The sequence below is a fragment of the Sander vitreus genome, chromosome 6 (assembly GCF_031162955.1).
Source record: "Sander vitreus isolate 19-12246 chromosome 6, sanVit1, whole genome shotgun sequence".
NCBI classification, from domain to species: Eukaryota; Metazoa; Chordata; class Actinopteri; order Perciformes; family Percidae; genus Sander; species Sander vitreus.
The window spans coordinates 2,534,144-2,554,438 of NC_135860.1; the positions used below are offsets into that span (position 1 = coordinate 2,534,144).

The following is a 20,295-nucleotide window of genomic DNA, read 5'->3' on the forward strand; positions in this document are numbered from 1 at the left end:
CTCCTCCTCTCTCTCTGTTTGCACGCTCCGCAGCAGCCCATGAGAACGCCTCATACAATATTCAGTCTTGCTTAGCCTCTTGGTTGTGTGCCGGCTTGTCTGTCTGTCTGTCTGTCTGTCTGTCTGTCTGTCTGTCTGTCTGTCTGTCTGTGTGTGTGTGTGTGTGTGTGTGTGTGTGTGTGTGTGTGTGTCCTACATGGGAGCTTCCCTCCTATACCGGCCTGTACACTGCCCTCCTACACCCTCAGCTCCCACCTCCACACGTCCTCTCTTTGTAGGCCAGCAGGCATTCAGCACCGTTCTCCAGCGTTTGTCCTCAGCTGTCCCCTTCGCCTGACGTGCAGCAGCACATGCCTCGTTGTTAAGCGAGTGTTAGCGTTGTCTGCCCCAGACATTTCCCATTAATCCTTCCTATTTCACATTTGCAGTTGCAATTTAATGAGCCAAAGACAATGTATGTATGTAAAACATGAATTCATTGAGGTAACTAGTAAATCCGGCCATCACATGCAACATAGTGACATGTAATGGAGAAAAATGTTTGCTATTTAGCTCTGAAATATAGTGGAGGAAACATTGAAATACCGCAAGACTCTATTTAAAGGATAAAAATGAATAACATTACATTTTTTCGTCTCTCAGTCTTGTCTGACCTCATGTCTGTGGCTCTTGGCCCACTGGTTCCTGCTGAAGATGTAAATCTTTTAAAATGTCTCGCAGATATATAGTTTCATTTTCACAAGGCTGACTAATTTCTTAAAACAGCTGTTCACTGTAGTGTTTAGCATACAAACTGGAGGAACTAGTGCATTTGTTGGGGACTATTTTCATTTGAGGATTAATGATTATTGATATTTTGAGACTGGTTTTGGATTGAGATCATATTGGATATTTTCTGTTCTGCTCCAGTTTCACAATAAAAGCCTATTTTAAGTTGTGAGCGGGGGTGTAGTACCTTCACTCGACCTAGAAGGCTCTTACTGTGAAACATTGGCAGGAAGTGTTGATTTTCAGTCATGCTTGCTCAACATTGAGAAAGAGTGGCAAAAGCAAAACAAATCCATCTGAACAAATGAGTTGTTTTTCCCTCAACATTTCTCAGTTTGAACCAAGAAGCTGCAGGTCACTATTTGATTACTGGCTTTCATTTGATTTGTCTCTTAACACCTTTATATATCTCCATATTTGTTTTCTAGTGCTGTGTTTTAATGCAGCGGGAGATTTCTCTGTCAGCCTCCGTCTTTTGTTTGGGTCACATGGAAGCATGTTGTGCGCACACATGTAACGGAACCACTCAGCGTTGGGACTTTCAGGGGAAATTCAGCCAATGTAGGATGAATTATGTTAGAATTATTGGAAGTCCGAAGATCATCTGCAGTGGCACATGGTGTGACATCGCTGAGATGACACAGAGAGCGAGCGAGAGAGAGAGAGAGAGACGTAATTGGATAGTCACAAAATGTGCCCATTTGCCGCTCTGCCTCCGCGAGTCTCTCCAAGCAAGAGCTTTTGCGTATAAATTATGAAGTGTGGATATAGTCACGCAGACACACACACACAAGCACATACACATTGCGTGCACGGAGGGTGACTGTACACAGTTTGTGTATGGTCACTCTGCATGTACCGTACATGCACGCAGCAATGTCCCTGTCTGCTTAGAAGCACTTAAGTGTGTGTGTGTGTGTGTGTGTGTCACATGGTTAGACATTCCTTCACTCCAGTGCAATGCTTAGAGGCAATACATATGCACACATCTCTGATGTGCACATGCTGCTTGAAAGGGGGGGTGGGTGTGTGTGTGTGTGTGTGTGTGTGTGTGTGTGTGGGCAGCCTGCCACTCCTGCCAGGATGTGTTTATCCGCTTGACTGCAGATCCCAATCAGGGCAATGGAAGGAAGAGAGCGAGGGAACACGAGCGAGTGAAATGCTAAAAAGAGTGGCGATGAATAGGCGAGGAGAGAAAGCAAGATGGGCGGAGAAGTGGGATGCCTTTTTCTTTTAAGCAGCTCAAGGAAGAAAGATGTCTCCAGCGAGCCTCGCCACAGGGGGTTAAGGACTCTGGGCGCCGCCCCGATCCTCGTTAGTCGCACCCAGGGGAGCCTCACGTATCGCAGGACAACGCTTGACAGGATTTCCCCTTTTTTTCACCGATTCTGTTAGCCGCCATGACAGCCTCAACGCTTCCAACTAAAACTATACAACCCCAAAACGATCAAACAAAACGGTTCCACCTAAGCCTGTCTCAGCCTATCACTCTCAGGCTATGTTACACCACTACATTTTGGTTGAAAAACAAACAAATCTTTTGCTACGTTTACGCCTCGCATCCACGCTACTCGGTGTTTCCGAGCCCCTAAAACGGAGACGTTTGGAAACACTGCTGCCCCCCCGTTTTGGTTTGAAAACTCCAGGGTTGCTTTTTAGTCTGGACGGACACAAACTAGACCTTTTTTGGAAACGACGACGCACAGTAACAGTTCAACGGTAAAGGTCCAAGCCAATAAATCCCTGGGGAACTTAGCGCCGCCCAAGACGATTGTGATTGGTCTAAAGAAATGCAAACAACCCAGTGCGTTTATTTTTTATATTTTCCTTTCCCAGAATGTATCTGTGGTGTAGCCAGACCTTACTCCACGGCGCCGTGGACATAGACCCAAGACTAATGTTTTAGAAAACAGAATAGCAAAAAGACGTTAAGTTCGATTTTTCTATATTTTCCAATAGAGCTGGGCAATATATGGATATTATATCGATATCGTGATATGAGACTAGATATATATTTTGGATATCGTAATATGGCATAAGTGTTGTCTTCCTGGTTTTAAAGGCTGCGTTACAGTAAAGTGACGTCATTTTCTGAACTTACCAGACTGTTATAACTGTTATATTATTTGCCTTTACCCACGTAGTCATTATATCCACATTACTGATGATTATTTATCAAAAATCTCATTGTGTAAATATTTTGTGAAAGCACCAATAGTCAACACTACAATATCGTTGCTGTATCGATATCGAGGTATTTGGTCAAAAATATTGTGATATTTGATTTTCTCCATATCGCCCAGCCCTATTTTAGCCCTACATAACATCTGATCTTTTTATTTCTGCTCTTTAAGTCATCTTCTCATCGGCTCATACTGTGTAAGTGAGATGGAGGGTTAATTGGACGTGATTTCTCCTTATTACAGCAGCATTTCAAGGTCAAGGACTTCGCAAAGATGACGTAATTGTGCCACACACTCTTCATCGTTCTGTTCAGAACTCCGAAATCTTGCCCCGCCTTAGAAAATGATTAATAGACCCACAATGACAAAGGGCCAAGACTCCATTAAAAAGATATTAAGTACTGAAAGTCCTTGCTTTGACGTATTAGTGACTGGTTTCCAGACTCACTCATAATGTACAGATACAGAATGATGGACACCCGACACCTCCTTTAAAAACAACCAACCAAACCTAACACGTAGCATTTCTGAAAGAAAAATGCTTTATAAATGGACCCCGACCCTTTTGTTCAGCCTCCATCAGTGCAGGGAAACGTTCACTGATCCCGGCCAAGACGTTATCCTTTTTTGGCTGACAGGCCATCTGCAGCCACGGAGGGACGTCGTCTGGAACCAAGCAAGTCGTCCCGAGCCCCCCCCCCAGGAGCAGAGGTCCATTAACCTCATGGATAAATAATTCCAGTTAAGGCTGGCAGTCGTGGGTTGCCAGACAGAAACTGTCGGAATATAAAATAAGAAGGATGCAAGAACAGAAAATACAAACAGTCTGGATGATGAATCCAAACTCGATAACAATAGTTTGTTATAAAAAGATGGAAATATTCTGACTATAACGGCCGATTGTTTTCACTTGTGACAATCATAGACTGTATATAAAGACGGACGACGCGTCTCCACTCCTCCCGCTGTACAAAGGTGAAGCTAAAATATCCCGGATACGGCCGCTGCCATTTTGTAATTTTTGGAGCCAGAGTCTGCGCAGCAGTAATCAGGCGGTCAAAGTCCCGCCAAATACACCAGCCCAACCAATCACGAGTCAATCCAATAGAATTTGATTCAATAGAATCAAATAACTAATAAAAAACTATCTGATCAGAAAAACGAACACTTGAACAAACATCAGCATCATCAGAGCTACCTATAGTGACAGAAACCATCTTTGGGAAAAATGTATTTGAAGTGTATTTAGATTTGTTTAGTTTGGCCCATGTCCCATCCGCTAACACGGAGGGGGCGGGGTTTATGTACGACCTATAGCCTACTGCAGTCAGCCAGCCAGCCACCAGGGGGCGATCCAGATGTTCTACCTTCAGTTATACAGTCTACGCATCAACCCCTGGTCACGAGTCAATAATAGACAAAAAATGAGATGATAAAATGGTTTTGATTTGCTTTTGTCTCTTCAACAAATGCATCATCGATACTGGAAACGAAAAAGCACTGACAACGGGGAGCGCGACTCCTTTATTGAATCATGGACAGTGAACATGTCATTGTCAGTTTTTATTTGGTCTGTCTTTATTCTTTTGGTTTACCAACAGGTGACCTTAAAGTAAATTGTGCGCGCGTGCGTGTGTGTGTGCTTGCGTGCCGTGGGTGTCTGGCTTCTGGCTTCTGCAGTTATGTATGCGACACGCTACAATAGGACGTGACATTACGTTGTGCTTTGTGTTAACCAGAGCTGGGCAGCAGGGACTCTGCCTGCTACCTCCTTCCTTCTGGGTCCATTTCAAGTACACAGTCATTATCCAGAAAAAAAACATACTGACTTACTTATTACTTATACTGAGGTTGTCTTTTACTTTGGAATATACATGTTTTTCTAAAGAACCTGTTTTTTCAAGAGAGGCCAAAGTCACAAAGCGTCAAAATTGGGATTTAAATCAATAACGGTCTTAATTAAAGAAGAACACAACAGGATAGGAATCTGAGTAGGCATTTAAAGCACAAAGTCATAAATTTGCCTCAGAGGGTTTCACAGTCTGAATATCTTAATATCTCTATCTCTTAGACCATCGCTTTAGATAAAGAAAAAAAACTTTTAAATGGGAAATGAAACCTCCAGAAGAGAACGAGAGAAGGGATCCCTCCTCGTGACAGACATGCAATAGATGTCGTGTGTGCAGAGTAGACCGAGAAATAATTCCCATATGGACAAACGGAATGACAAAATTTGGTTCGTAACGTGCAATAAAGACTAAGAATCAGGGAAGACGTTCCAGGTGCTGCCATGCACCGTGTACCACACAGCCCTGGAAAGACGAGTTAGTGTTTTAATATGCGGTCTTACAGACTTGGAGTGTTTTTACAGCGGTTTCATAACCAGAGCAGGGGAGAGACAGAGAGAAAATGCTATGCGAAAGCTCTGGGAACAGTTCAAGAGAGAGAGAGAGAGGGGGGCAAAAGAGGACAGAGAGAGACGGAGAGAAAAAGTGGTGGGAAAAAGATGGGCGAGAGAGGGAGGATGAGAGGAAGCAGGGGGACTCACATATGGAAACGTTACAGAAAGAAGGAGAGATGTTAAGGGTGAAAAACACAGAAGGACATGTGTGAGTCTTTGCTCTTTCATGTGAGAGAGACAGAGCTGCATTAAAGGTGGTGGGCCGAGAGATGATTGGGCGAGAGAGAGACAAAAAGAGGACGAGAGAGGAGAGAGCAGCAGCTTTAGTTTCATGGAGAGCTGGAAACAGAGGTCGGGCGGACAGGCGGGTGGGCGAGCGAGCAAGCCAGAGGGGAAGGAAGGAAGGGAGGGAGGCGTGGGCGGGGCCTGTCAGCAGCCACAGCCAGTCAGAGGCCGGCGCGGTGCTCTGCAGGGTATTCTTACCCTGGCAACACAATAGAGGGAGAGGGAGAGAGGGAGAGAGGCAGGCGGCGGACAGGTGAACAGATGGCTGACTGACTGAGAGACAAGCTGATCAGTGGACTACACTGTGTGTGTGTGTGTGTGTGTGTGTGTGTGTGTGTGTGTGTGTGTGTACTGTAATGTAACACAAAATGTTGGAGCAAAGAGAGAAGAAGAAACTGAGAAGGGAAATGTTTGCACTGTAATATTCACGAAATGTGTTTACTAGGGCTGTCCTCGACTAAAGACATTTTAACACTCTAATAATTCTGTCGATTAGTTTAATCGGCAGATCTGTAAAAACTGAGTTTCTCCTCAAAGAACCGTGCAAAAGCAACAATTTAAATCTCACAAGTTTTTTTGGAAATAAATCATTCAGCGTGAAAAAGGGTAACAAAATGACTGATAAGTCGACCAATCGACTAAGAGGGGCCAGACCTGGTGTTTACATGAGAGACAGAGACTTGTGAGACAGTGGGAAGTGTGCTGTGTAGACGTTGTCTTAAAGTGAGGACAGTGTTTGAATGTGTGGACATTTTCTCCTCTAAAGGCCCTCTTCATCAGCGGCGTGGTCTACGTGATACGCAGGTATACGGAGTATACCCACTAGGAAAGGTCAAGGATTTCCGTATACCCACTTAGAAAAAAACGCAAGGATAACGTTACGTAACGATGATTGTTTTGTGAGAGAACTTTCACACTAGGAGGAACAACACGGTTGCTTGGCCGGACTAATGAACTAATGCGAATCACTAAAGTAGATATATATGAAACGAAAGCAAATTGAGACTACACTCTCTCAGTGTTTTGGTAAGCCTGGCCCTGAAGCTATACTGCCGCTTCGAGTGACACTGCAGCAGACGTTAACGTTACAGAAGCTACAGAAAATGAGCCAGATGAGGCGGATGTTTTACACCTTAACATTACAAAAAACCTATGAGGTTGTCGCTCTGGGATGGGCAAGTCAAATGCTGGGAGGGAAAAATGACAATATTCTCACTACAAAAAACTAGACTACACCACTGCTCTTTATCCCTAGGAGCTCAGTCCATATCCGGATGAGTTCGTAGTTTGTGATGTACATCCAAACTTGAATTGCCGATGATGCCAGGACGTAAGCAGGAAGCGATAGTGAGAAGTTCGGGGTGGCAGATGGGTGACGAGTTCCTGCAATGAACGTTTGCCTTTTTATGAACCATGAAGACAGTCTTTCCCTAACCCTGTCCAAGTGTTTCAGTTGCCTTATCCTAATTTTAGATTATTTGCCAGAACCGTGATCTTTCCCTAGCCTTAGGCAATCTGTAGTTGCCACGCCCAGATATTGTACAAAGTGAGAATTTGTAAAAGGTTGGCACTGGACGTAAAAACAACGCAGGACTTTCGCCCAGGAGAGCGGGGATTGCGTCCCGCGTGGGGCGTTTCCTCGCTCTCTTGTTTGTGTAAACCCAACCCCGTTCTTGTTTTCCTAAACTCAACCATTGCTTTCTTCTTTTACTAAAGCCAACCCCGTTTTTCTTTTCCTAACCCCAACCGGTTTTTCTTTTCCTGAACTCAACCGTAGCGTTGTTCTCGCGATAACACGTTGTTCTCGCGATAAGACGGCGATAACGCCACGTGGCATGTATGTTTACGTTCCCTGTATACAGCGTAGACATACACGCGGATAGCTCAAAATGTGTACAGATAACACGCCACTTGGCTTAAGAAAGTCGGCGTGTATGTTTACGCAAAGTCATGATACCACGTTGTAAGGGGACTGGATATGTTTTCCGAGATGGAACCCCTTTCATAATTTAGAAAATAGGCAAGGCAGTTTATTTATATAGCGCAAGGGTTTTTGGGAAGTTTATTCCAGATCTGCGGTGCATCGAAACTGAAAGCTGCTTCTGCATGTTTGGTTGTGACCCAGGGGAACGGTGGGTAAGCCTAAAATAAAATGATATGAAACCTAAGTTGTAACAAACAGGAGCTATCCTTCAGGTTACGCTTAGGGTTAGACTTGTGTGGCTGTGATCAGTGACGGCCTGGGATCAAAAAACGGCCCTGGCATGTGCAACACACGGCCCTATTTTTGTCACTAGCTAGCTCGGAGTGAATCTTTCCACCCACCCCACTGCAGTACAATCTTGAATATTTGTGGCTGTATGCATAAAATAACTTCAAAATGAACCAAAGACAAATTATCAGTAGTGGCCCATAGGGGTCCATAGGGAGGCGGCCCTTCTGGCATTTGCCCAACTTCCAGATGGCCAGTCCGTCACTGGCTGCGATAGTTAACGTATGGGTTGCGGAAGGCCAAAACCAGATTTAATGTGTGTCATGCGTTAAAGTACGTGTGTGTCATGTGCATGTGATGGATGCACCAACATGGCTCCGGTGTCCTCAAATTTTTCGTCTGGCGTCTCTTTGTGTCCTGAGAGTGGGCACGGCAGGGGGCCCACGCCTCGATCACGTCCTCCAAACAGCCCTCTGTCACAAGCCGTCATTGTCATGTCTAAGCTGTTTTATTTCATTTATTTTTTTTACATATTTTATTTTTCCTGTGGTTACTTTGTTCTGTTTGTTGTTTTTTTTAGGTCAGAACACTCACACACACACACACTCTCACACACACTCTGTGTTTCCTGTGAACTGCGGCCAACAAAGTGAGTGGTGGCGCCTCCTGTGCGTATGAATTAGCATTAAGCTGCAGATCAGAGCGCTGACTTGTTCTGAACAGACTGAGCAGCTGAATCAGGCGACCGTCTCCACGTTGGAACAAATACTGTCTAGTAACCCGTTCCCGTGTGTAGATGAAACGCCGCCTTGACACTGCGACGATAATAATAATGATAATGACAGCCTCCAGTTTTATTGAGATTCTTATCAAAGAGCGCCATTGTTATAAAATCTGAAAGTGTCTTTACGCTGACATCCAGATGGCATCACAGCCCTCTCGCCCTCACCTGTTTCGAGGATCCGAGGCTAATTCATCCCAAATTGAAAGAATCTGTCTCTGCCTCCTCGGGGTTCTGTCGGGGAGCTCTCGCAGGTAGGAGTTCCCGCTGGCTCCACTTCCGACGCTGAATTTCATGTTGTTGAATCATCCTCACTTAGCAGTAATTGTGCTCAGCGGGAGTCATGTTCTTAAGTTTTAATCAGACCACCACTCAACTGCACTCTCACTTGAGACCGCATATATAATTAAAAGAAATATAGGGTTTGTGAAGTGTTGAATATGATCTTGGAGTACTGTAGTAGTACTTAGTAGTGACTTATAATATCTGAAGTTGTTATTAACCCTCCTGTTGTCCTCTGGTTAAATTTGACCCATTTTCAAAAAGTTTCTATATACTGTACCCAGAATTTGGGTTTCTTTCAAATTGTCAAAAGAAATGATGTGGATGGTTCCATACAACCATTACTCTTCACAAGTCAAATAAATGATCAGTTCTACTTTCATTGAATTTGGGTGTTTTATTAAATTTTATAGCATGATAACAATTTAACAAAATTGATAGAAGAACATTGAAAAAGTGGCAAATGTCAGAAAAAGCTTCAAAAACGTGGAAAAGCAACCACAAAAACGTCAAAAAAAAACGCAGAAAAAAACTGACAGAAACAAAACAGTGAAAAGTGACTCCAAACATTGAAAAAAAAAGTCAAAAACGTTGAAAAAAGTGACATAAACATTAGGAAAAGCGACAAAAGTGTCGAAAATGACGACCAAAACGTTGAAAAAAGAGTTTTCATTTTAAATTTTGACCCAGAAAAACAATCTTAAGGTTGTGACACACTAACCCGACAATCGGCCGTTGGACAGTCTGGCGAGGTCGGTGACTCGAGTCTGTTCAGTGTGTTCTGTGCCGTCGTCTGTAGGAGGAGCTGTCGGCCGGATTTGACATGTTGAATCGGAGGGCGGGCACTGCCGGCAGTCGGACTCAAATGACCCATCTGATTGGTAGAGAGCTAACCAGGAAACAGGGAGCGGGATGAGTGTGACTAGAGTCTCTCAAAATCGGACTAATCTTTTAAACTGACCTTTGTTGATCTGAAATGAAGACAGATTCAGCAACTGCGCGGCCTATTTCTCGAGATCGTATTCTGAACGAGACGCCATGACAATCTGTCTTTGAATTTCCGGAGAAACCAGACCCACGTGACGCGTTCGTCCAATCAGCTGCCGGTTTTCATTTTTGGGCGACAAAACCGATTACCGCCGCCTGCTGTTATGGAGACGCGTTACGTCTCGTCGCTTTGGTGTGTTCCGAGGCACTTCTTTTGACCAACTCTGGGAGACTGATCGGTCCAACTGCCTTGTCTGCCGGGGGTCGGCCCTCTGGTCGGTGTGTCTGGGGCTTTAGTAAATCTCATTCATATGGGTCTGTAAATGAGGCCTTAACCAGTGTTTTTGTTAGTTTATACTACAAATTATGTATCCCTACCTTTTTAGCTTACTATTTTCAAATGCATAGTGTCATGTTTTGGGATTTCTGAATGGTTTAGACATCCGTTGATGTCCATTAATTTCCCAAACGGTGTGAAAAATCAATTAGGAAAAACTTGTTTAAACTCTGAAACCTGAATTGTGAAGCTGTAACCAGTAAGAGTGTTTTAAGTGTCTTTCACGCCAACATGGTTCGCAAAATGGTTAGCCATGATATAAGGAATACATGGACTAAAACATGTAGAGTGACTTGTATGGCCGGCAGGGTTGGGTACTGTTTGAGTACAATTTTATCGCTACCAATACCGGTATCTCAAAAAAGATTTCCGGTACACAACGGTACCTCTTTTCGGTTCTTTCCCTCTGTAATGACAAAAAAATGTCAGTTGTAAAAATGATTCCAAACCTGCTTATACTACATATTATATTTGGAACATTTTACACTCAAAACAAAATAAACAAAAATAAAAATCAAACCCCTCCCTCTCTCCTCCCAAACCCGTCCGTACAACCTATTGGCGCTTACCCACCGGGTCGCGGTGCCCCGTCCTCCATTTCCCATTGCAGATTCAGTACCGCCTCATGCGTGAGGCGAGCGTCGCTGGTCGTCACAGCGGCGCCGCAGGAAACTGCCGTGACCTAACGCGACACACACACACACACACACACACACACACACACACACACACAGAACGTCGAAGGTGTGTTGTTTGTGATTCACATTTAGTTTCAGAAGAAGCTGAAGGCAGGACAATCAGTAGTCTGCAGATTTTCACGTCTCCTTTTGGTATCGCCTCAGCTCGCTTGGAACCTGGAGGTGATGCTAAAGGAACTGTTAGCAGGTACCAGGGCCTTTTTTACATAATGGAAAACCAAAAAAGGCGAGTAGAGGCGAGTCAAGCAGGGACCATGTAATGGAAAAACAGCATATTAAATCAAATACATATTCATTTAGTTGGGTACCCAACCCTAATGGCTGGTTAAAGTCTTGTTCTTCCAGCGCTGTGGGATTCTTGCAACTTGGTTCAATTTCTAAAATGTAAGTGTACTTTTTCGTGATTTAAAATGCAGCGAACTTGCCTCTTACTCTTTTCAAGCTACTGACGGTCATTTCTTTTGGGGACAAGATGTAATATTCTTTTTCCGCACTGGCGGATTTCTTCACTTGTTTTTAAGACAATACGGTTTTCAGGACTCAGAAACCGATTTAACGGACATGGTAAGATGGAGTGTACTGCAGTCCATTTCCTTTTCGCTGATAGATTCCTAGGCGAGGGATTTGCTTTTCTTTTTCCCTTCTCCCGCCACCCAGGGCTAAAGCTTGTATTTGGACCACAGAAGGCTCTCCAGCTCCAGTCTGAGCTCCATTTTGCTGCCAGGATCAGGATCTGCTTGGCCGTGTGGTCAAAGGCCCACCGGGCAAAGCTACTTAACGGCAAATCTCGTTTAGCAGAATCCTCTCAAAATAAGAGCCTCTATCTCTCTCTCTCACTCACACACACACACACACACACACACACACACACACACACACACACACACACACACACATTCCCCCTTTCTCTTCTCCCTCTTTTCCAAAGTGTGCTAACACTGACACAACCTGACTGCTGTTAGCCGTGGTGCTAACACCAACACTTGCCTTTTTTGCCAGGCTCGACCACTTTCCTCAACGCTTCACACCAATTACCAACACTGTTGATTGGCTCGTGTGTTTCGGAGGTGCGATGCTTCAGTGCGACTTCTGACATCCAGCTCAGGTTCATACATAGTCTCACGCCACAGGCAGCCATAGCTGATCCTGATTAATTATTTTCTAACGCCGCGTCCTTTCATTTCAAAGCGAGTGCAGATTGAGGGGGTAATAACTTGCCATCACGCGGGCGGCAGATGTTACAAACGTTGATCTCAGAAATCGATCGAAGACTATCAGAGGTTGAGAATGTGTTTTTTTCTGCAAACACACAGCTAGATAAAAACAAAAAAAACTCCTTGTGTGTCAGCAGGGTCAAACTGCTTTGACTTTTACTGCTTCATTTTTTTCATACAATAAACAGCGTGGGAGTCAGCAGATATGGTGCAAGATGGTCAGTTGTGTTTTGATGTGAAAATGAAAATGGCTTCACAAAGTCTTAAAACAATGTGGTTAATCCTGCAAAGAGTACTCCCGCACACTGTCTAACTTGCAAAAAAAAGAAGTATAAAGTTTAATAGCAGGCAACGTTTTGGTAGCGTTGCCTACTATTAAACTTTAAATATATATATATATATATATTTTTTCAAGTTAGCTTTATATTTTCTTTGCAACTTCGGACCTGCTTGTCCCCCTCCGACGCACCTGTCTCAAGTTGTAGATGTGCCAAGTGTTTCTTCTGTAACCTCCAACTGTGCATGAGAAATGAAAATGTAAAAGTGCGTCCCTCTGCTCCTCTACCCCCCCTTCTCTGACCGCCTCAGACGTTGCGAAAGAAGGGCTTTAACGGCTGCAACAGCCCCGAGCCCGACGGAGACGACTCCATCGACCAAAGCCCGCTAAACGAAGAGAAGTACCGCAAGACGGAGGACCTGGACAGCCTCTTCAAACGCTACGGCGTGAGTACCGTCACACTTTTGTCACCTTATCTAACCTACCCCTTTTTTCTCTTCTATTTCTTCTTCTCTTTACTCTATCTACCTCTCTCCTTTCTGTCTGTCTGCCCTCTTCTTCTTCTTCTTTCTTTTTGTTTGGGGAACAAAGGCTCTGAACAAGAAAGAGCACCGGGACTCTGAGAGCCCAGACCCCGAGGAGCCCTTCTCCCTCACCCCCCGCACTGAGGAGAAATACAAAAAAATTGACGAGGAGTTTGATAAAATGATGCAGAACTATAGGCTGTCAGTGAGTACTGCCCCCTCCCCCCCCCTCCCCCCCTCTCCTCTGTAGGGCTGGGTATCGTTCAAAACATGTCAATACCGGTACCCATACCAATACTGTGACTTTGATTACCGGTTCCTAAACAATAGACAGTAGACATTAACGGCAAACATCTTTTCATTTATTTTTCAGCTCCTGTATAACGTAGAGTTTTTCCTGCACGCCTCTATGACTTGTAACATTACACAGCCAATCAGCAGCTTCATTAGATCCCAGCAGAAGCATGCTGCGTGCTTATTGGCTCAGTGACGCTGTTGGGATTTACTCCTTAGCTATTGAGATTTGGTATTGAATGACGAGGCATATTTGCGATACTCGATAGTAAGGAGGCAATTTGGTCGGTGCCTAAAAAGTATTGAATTCGGTACCCAGCCCTACTCCTCTATGTAACCCTGCCCCCCCCCCCCCCGCTGATGCCTCTGACCGGACAACCGGAGGGTTTTTCCGGCTGCTGATGGCGGTCTGACTACTCACAGAGCACTCGCCTTCATCCTCCCCCCCCACACACACCACTTCACCACCTACACATCACCTCTCACCAACAGCACCTCCCCCCACCAACCAAATCACTACCCACAATCCTCCTCTGATGGTGTGGGACTGAGCAGGAAATGTAGGGCAGAGAGGCCAAGCTGACTGACTTCAGGGCTGCAGCTGAGCATTACTATCCTTATCAACTCATCTGCAGATCATTTATTGGTTTGATCGACTCATAGTTGGTGTGTAAAATGTCACAAAAAGATGACGTGGTGACGTCTTCAAATGCCATGTTGATTCCAACCAACAGTCCAAAAACCCAAAGCTATTCCATGTTTTTTATCATACAGGACACATAGAAGCTGCTTCGCATTTTAAAGGCTAAAAACCTATTTGCTTAAAAGATGACGAATGTCTAAATAGTTGCAGATTAACTTTCTGTCCGCTGATTAAGCCATTGATTCCCAACCAGGGGGTACTTGTACCCTAGGGGGTACATGGAAAGATCGTGGAGCAGAATTTGAAAAAAAAGAGAAATTATGATTTGATTAAAAGAATGTATCTGAAGTATCACCTGAACACAGGGATTTTAAACGGGTAGCTGAAAGTCACGAAAGCATAAATGGTAGAAATAAATAGCTAAAAGTATTGCATAAGCGGCTGAAATTGTTAGCTAAAACTACTGACTGAACAGTTCAAATAGTTTGCTAAAAGTAATGGATAAACAGTTGAAACATTCAGTAGTAGTACGATGGCTGACCAAACCAACCTGAATGTTGACAGTTCAGTTGTATGAAAACCTTTTACATAATGAATAGTGATACATTTGGAACATACATTGAGAATTGATGAAGGGGTACGCGAGTTCGTCTAACGTGGCTGTCGGGGGGGGACCTCAGACCAATAAGGTTTGGGAACTACTGGATTAAACGACTCGTTTTATCTTATTTAGTCATTAGTTATAAACAAATTATAACCACTTGTCTCCGCTGCAACTTTTCCAGATTTTTCTGAGGCGAGTTTTCCATTTCTAGACAAGTTTTGAAATATGTTATGTGGGTTCCACTTTACTTGAAGATATCGACATAAGAGTGACATGACACTGTCATGAACGTATCATAAACATTATAAACAAGTCATAAACGTTTATGACGTGACGCTTCTTTTAGTAAGTGTCATTGGGTTATTGTCATGACAAGTTATGGTTAGAGTTAGGGTTCATGTGTCATGACTGTGTCATGTCACTCTTATGTAGATACCTTCACGTAAAGTGTTACCATTATGTGCACTGGAAACTGTGCGACGCAGTCCACCTGTGTTGACAGATTTCATATATTGTTTTGATAAAACAAAAAGGGACTCTGTTTAACGTTGTGCGAGTAAGAAAAAGCATTCTAACGCCAAATAGGGCATGCTTCAGTGTGATTATTCACCTGAAGTTACAGTCACCACGGTGAAGAGCATCCTCAGGAGTATTATGGCTTTCATACACTGTTTCTGATGCCTCTGCAAGTTCAATACCGAACAAGAATAAACCGAGGGCGAGGAGCGCTAACTAGGTCCCTGGGTTTTCTCAAAAGTTGGCATAGCAACCGATATCGCAAGAAGAATGCATGTTTTATGGTAATAATCAACACGTTTGGAGCGTGCCTCTGAGACTTCTGCTTGGCTGGCGGCACAGGTTGTGTAATACTTAGCAACACGAAAGACACAAGCGTGCAATTGCAGACACGCTGCGGGCCCCAGCGTCTGTTCCTAGCACAGAGAGAACCAGGGTGCAGTTTCTAACCGGTCGCTACTTACAGTATTACTGGGTCCACTCGCAGTGTTTTAATGTAACAAAGTACAAATGCTTGGTTGTGGGTGTGAATCTTCACTGGTCTCACAATTCTATTCGATTACGATTATCCTGGCGCCTCCTCAATATTATTATATATTGCTACACATGGTTTTCATCGACAAATTCAAGCAGTCACATATGTATGCACTTCCCTTTTTAGGGTATCTGCTCTTAACCCAAGGTTGTGTTTTCCTCGGGTCAGATTTGACCCATTTTCAATGTTTTTTATATCCAAAATATGGGTTCATTTCAACCAAATTGCCCAAAAATAACATAGATGCATGCATTGTATGGAAGCCATACGTTCTTCACAGGTAACATTAATGATTACTATTATTGCATTTTGGGTGTTTTATTCAATTTAATAGCATTTGAAATGACTGTTTTTTTTAATGGTATTAAAACAGTGTCCTGACTAAACTTTGACATAAAAAATCGTTAAAATAAATGACAAAAATGTTTTTAAAAAGTGTCAAAAGCACCGAAAAAAGCGACAAAAACATCGAACAATGCAGAATGGTCCAGGTCCGCATCAATGCAATGATTCATTTCAACACCCCTGTTAGTTACTGTAGTTAAGTAAACATTTTAACGTATCTGTACTTTATTTATACTTGTGGAAACTTTGACTTCACTCCACTACATTTCCTAGATAAAAATGTATACTTCCACTCCGATACATTTCCCCTCAGCATCTTCGTTACTCGTTACTTGCAAGAAATGTTTTCGCATTTCTTCCTCACAAAAAAATGATGTCAGACTACTTGAATTCGCTGTTTAAGAAGCTGTGGACACCCTGAATATTATGCTTTACCATGAGGAAGTCATTATAAAGTTCATAATGAAAGTTGTTTTACTTTTACTTCTAATAATTAATAGGGTTAGGGTTACATTTATTTTCAGAAAACTACTTTTGATACGTAAGTACAGTAAATATCAGACACTTATAAGACTTTTACTCAAGTACTATTCTAAAAGGTGACTTTAACTTCTACCAAAGTCATTTTTTGGTAAGGTACTTTTAGTCAAGTATTTCTTTTATACTTTATACAAGACTGGTCCCTTTAGTCCCAGTGTAGTTCTGCTCCTGACATTATCCAGGTTCAGCCTCCTGCCTGGCGCTCTGCCAAGCCCCTTTTACCGCTCCACTCATGTGCCAATTTCTCCGTGATTCATTTTTCCTCTCCGTGCTCAATAATACCATTAATGTCACTTTAATGAGTAGCGCTCGATTTACACCCCCCTCTTCGTGACTCCGATTGGCCACTCGGGGCGGGACACAGTCGTGTTGAGGCTCTGCAGGACAGTTGGATAGAAGTTAGTCCCAACATCATCTATGTGGTAGTGCCTGTTTCTTTTTAACAACATGGGTCTTATTTTCATAGTTTTGATATTTTACCTAAATAGGTTTATTTCTTAACTTATCTGGAGACACAGTACAACCAGACAAAGGGCCCTATCTAGCACCCAGCGCGGCGCAAAGCTCGACGCAAGTGTCTTTGCTATTTTAAGACCGTCCAGCGCCCACGTCGTTTAAATATCAAATGCACCTGCGCCCATCTGTGCGCCCATGGGCGTGCTGGTCTTACAGGGAGGTGTGTTCAGGTGCATTCTGGGCGTATTGCTATCTTGAGGCAGCGGGAAGTGATTGCGCCATTGACCAACAAAAACCTGGTCTAAAGTCAATAATGCAGCATTTCATTGTTATTTTAACAGCAAATTAGTAAAATGCGCCTAGGCTCGTGCACAGCGCGCACACACTATGTTTGTTACACACACAGGGAAGCAGCACACACACATGCAAAACATTACAAATAAAAATATTACGGTGCAAATCCGCCATCATAATAGCAAGGCTCCAAGGTCCAAACGCGCCTGGCTTTTAAAGGGAACTGGAGATGACACTCTGATTGGTTTATTGCATGCTACGCCCAAAACACACCTATGAATTAATGAAGACACTAAGTACAACCCTTTTGAACCATGCGCCCGGCGCAAGGACCCTTTTTTTTAAACTAGCAAAAGTGGATTTGGACACGCCCTAAACGCACCTGTGCCATGCGCTCACGCCGTGCACTTAGATTATTAAAATAGGGCTGTGTGTTTGACCTTTTACTAGCCGCTGCTCTGCCTGAGTGCCCTGTCGTTAAAATAATCCAACTACAATGCGTGACGGAGTCTATAACTGAACCCTAAAAAATATTGTGTCTCCAGGAGGGAAGTTGGTGTTACAACATAGGGTTACAGGTTTAAACATATAATCTATACTAGGGCTGCAACTAACGATTAGTTACATCGCCGATTAATCTGTTGATTATTTTCTGGATTAATGGATTAGTTGTTTGGTCTCTAAAATGTCAAAAGAATTGTAAAAAATGTGGATCAGTGTTTCCCCAAAGCCCAAGATGACGTCCTCAAATGTCTTGTTTTGTCCACAACTCAAAGATTTTCACTTTACTGTCACAGAGGAGAGAAGAAACTAGAAGATATTCACATTTTTCAAACTGATTATTCGATTATGAAAAGAGTTGGTGATTAATTTCATAGTTGACAATCGATTCATCTTTGCAGCTCTAATCTGTAAGTCAAATCGAGGTGAATGCAACCCCTAATGCCAAAAACACCAATAGGAAAGAACTGTCTGTCACTTTACGGTACGGCATGGTAGATAAATGAACAAAACTACATAAAGAACACCCAGGTTGGGGGAAAACACTGGACTTTTCCTTTTTAAAATGTAGCCCACACAAACACTTTGTCACTGTATTAGTAACTGCCGTCGTCTCGCATGCATCAGAGCAGGCCTGCTAGAGACAGCACGCCACCTCTCAACTCTCAAAAGCAATAAAATCCAATCTACCTCCCCTGGAGAGCCGCAGCTCTCGGCGCTTTGCGATTGGATGCTAGCCGAACGGCGCTAGCGGGTAGCTCTCCCCACCACCCCCACCACCGTACTGCCCTTCAGTCTCTCAGCGTGCCAGGCTTGCCCGGCACACCTTTCACGGGGCGCCAGGGAACGGACGCATACATCACCACCCGCCACTCCTCCCCCTCTGCACCATAATCCCCAGCATGACAGCTAGGGGCTGGGATATACAAGCTTAATCCTACTTGTACTGAAATATCTCCCGGGGTATAGGGAGAGAGTGGCGAGGGAGAGCGGGCAGGACACTCTGCTAGACGAGCCCCGAGCGAACCTTTCTGTTCCTGTTACACTGGCACTGTTAAAGTGGGTAGAAATTGAGCTTAACCTGTGGGTCTGTGGTTTGATCCTGTTCTGGCTCTGCCTCAGTCGGAAAATCGGATAAGAAATAGATTCCCTCCTTTAACAACTAGCTCCGTGGTGCCCCCTAGCAACGAGCTGAACGCCTTGAATGTCTCCAGTGTGAATGTGAAACATGACACTAAAAACGCTGCTTCGGCTGCACAGGTAATCACTGCTAATTCAGTGTTCAGGTTTTTGGCTTACAGAATGAATAACCAATTCATTGTGACATTTTTGTCAGCTGTACTGAAGCGTTTAATGTCACTTTAAAGTAAAATGGGTTTGAATCAAGAATAAAAGATACAATGTAAGTGTGTTAGAAATTACTTGATTTAAAAAAGAAAAAAAGGCGGCATCAAAAAGAAAAGTCTTCAGATTCCTTCCATAAGTCACACAAGGATATTTCATTTGAATGAATTGGACTAGCCAGACCTTCCTCCACAGCGCTGCGGAGGAAGGTCTGGCTAGTCCACACAACATTGCGGGATGGGAGAAAAACGTGCTCTGGTTTATTGTCATTTCTTTAGACCAATCATAATTGTTTTAGGCGGCGCTAAGCACCGTACGGAGCCACGGTGCCTCTGCAAAATAGCCTCAGGAAGGAACTTGTTTTGGTGGAACATGTGTAACGTTCAAAAGTTGTTTTAGTCGTGCGAGAGAAAACTCATATTGGACAGATAGTCTAGCTAGCTGTCTGGATTCACCCTGCAGAGATCTGAGGAGCAGTTAACCATAGTCCTCATAAAATCCACCGGAGTTTAGAACGCCAACACAAAGAAAGAGGAAGGGGACGGACATCCAGCCAAAAAGAGGGACATCGGGGCAAAATTTCCGCCAGCACCGGAGCAATCCTCGAAGTGGATATAGACTAATCAATCTCTCATGTTGCCTCTGTGTTTTGATGCACAGCTGCTTGAAAAAGAGAAGAAGAAAAGAACTTTCAAAGGCTTCCAGGGTGAGAGGGAGGGAAAGGGAAAGTAGGCCATGAGTTAAATTCATTCTGATTTACCCTTGCATCCAGGAAACGCACCCTTGTTGCGAGAGCTCCTCTGAGGGAAAATAGGTTAGCTTACTCTCCCCTCTTTTTGTTCTCTTCACACAGAAGAGTCCTCGAGCTTAATCACATGAGCCTCCGGTAAAGCTCCTAGTCAATTATTTACCTGAGGCTCCCGGCCTCTGTGTTAAATCTGCAGGACGACAAGCAATACCTAATTAAGACTCCTGTCTGCTATTAGGAGCATCGGTGTTAAATGGAGTTGGAGTGGGTAAATGTAAAAATCGCTCGTAATTTGCCAGAAACACGAATTAATGCTCAGTGGAGCACAATGCAGAGCAGGGTGAGGACCCATTTAAAATTCATATTTAGAGAAGGAGTGAAGAGGTTTTGTTGGTTATGTCACCAATCTCCTAGCAACAAGAGGCTGTCGCCATCATGGAGGTACTGTGGAAAAGAGAACAAATTATAGCCATTACAGACTGGCAAATTGAAAAGGGACGTATCTAAAGGAGATGGCTGTAGTTTG

General features: G+C 43.7%; 1 protein-coding gene across 7 annotated transcripts in view; it reads left to right on the top strand.

The window, feature by feature from the left end:
- The window catches only part of mef2d (myocyte enhancer factor 2d), a 133,456-nt gene that overhangs the window by 64,346 nt on the left and 48,815 nt on the right, over positions 1-20,295 (top strand). For all 7 annotated transcript variants that reach the window (XM_078252062.1, XM_078252063.1, XM_078252058.1 and 4 more), the window contains exon 4: positions 12,737-12,871. In XM_078252062.1, the coding sequence (XP_078108188.1) occupies positions 12,737-12,871 (135 nt within the window). The remainder of the gene's footprint in view (positions 1-12,736; positions 12,872-20,295) is intronic.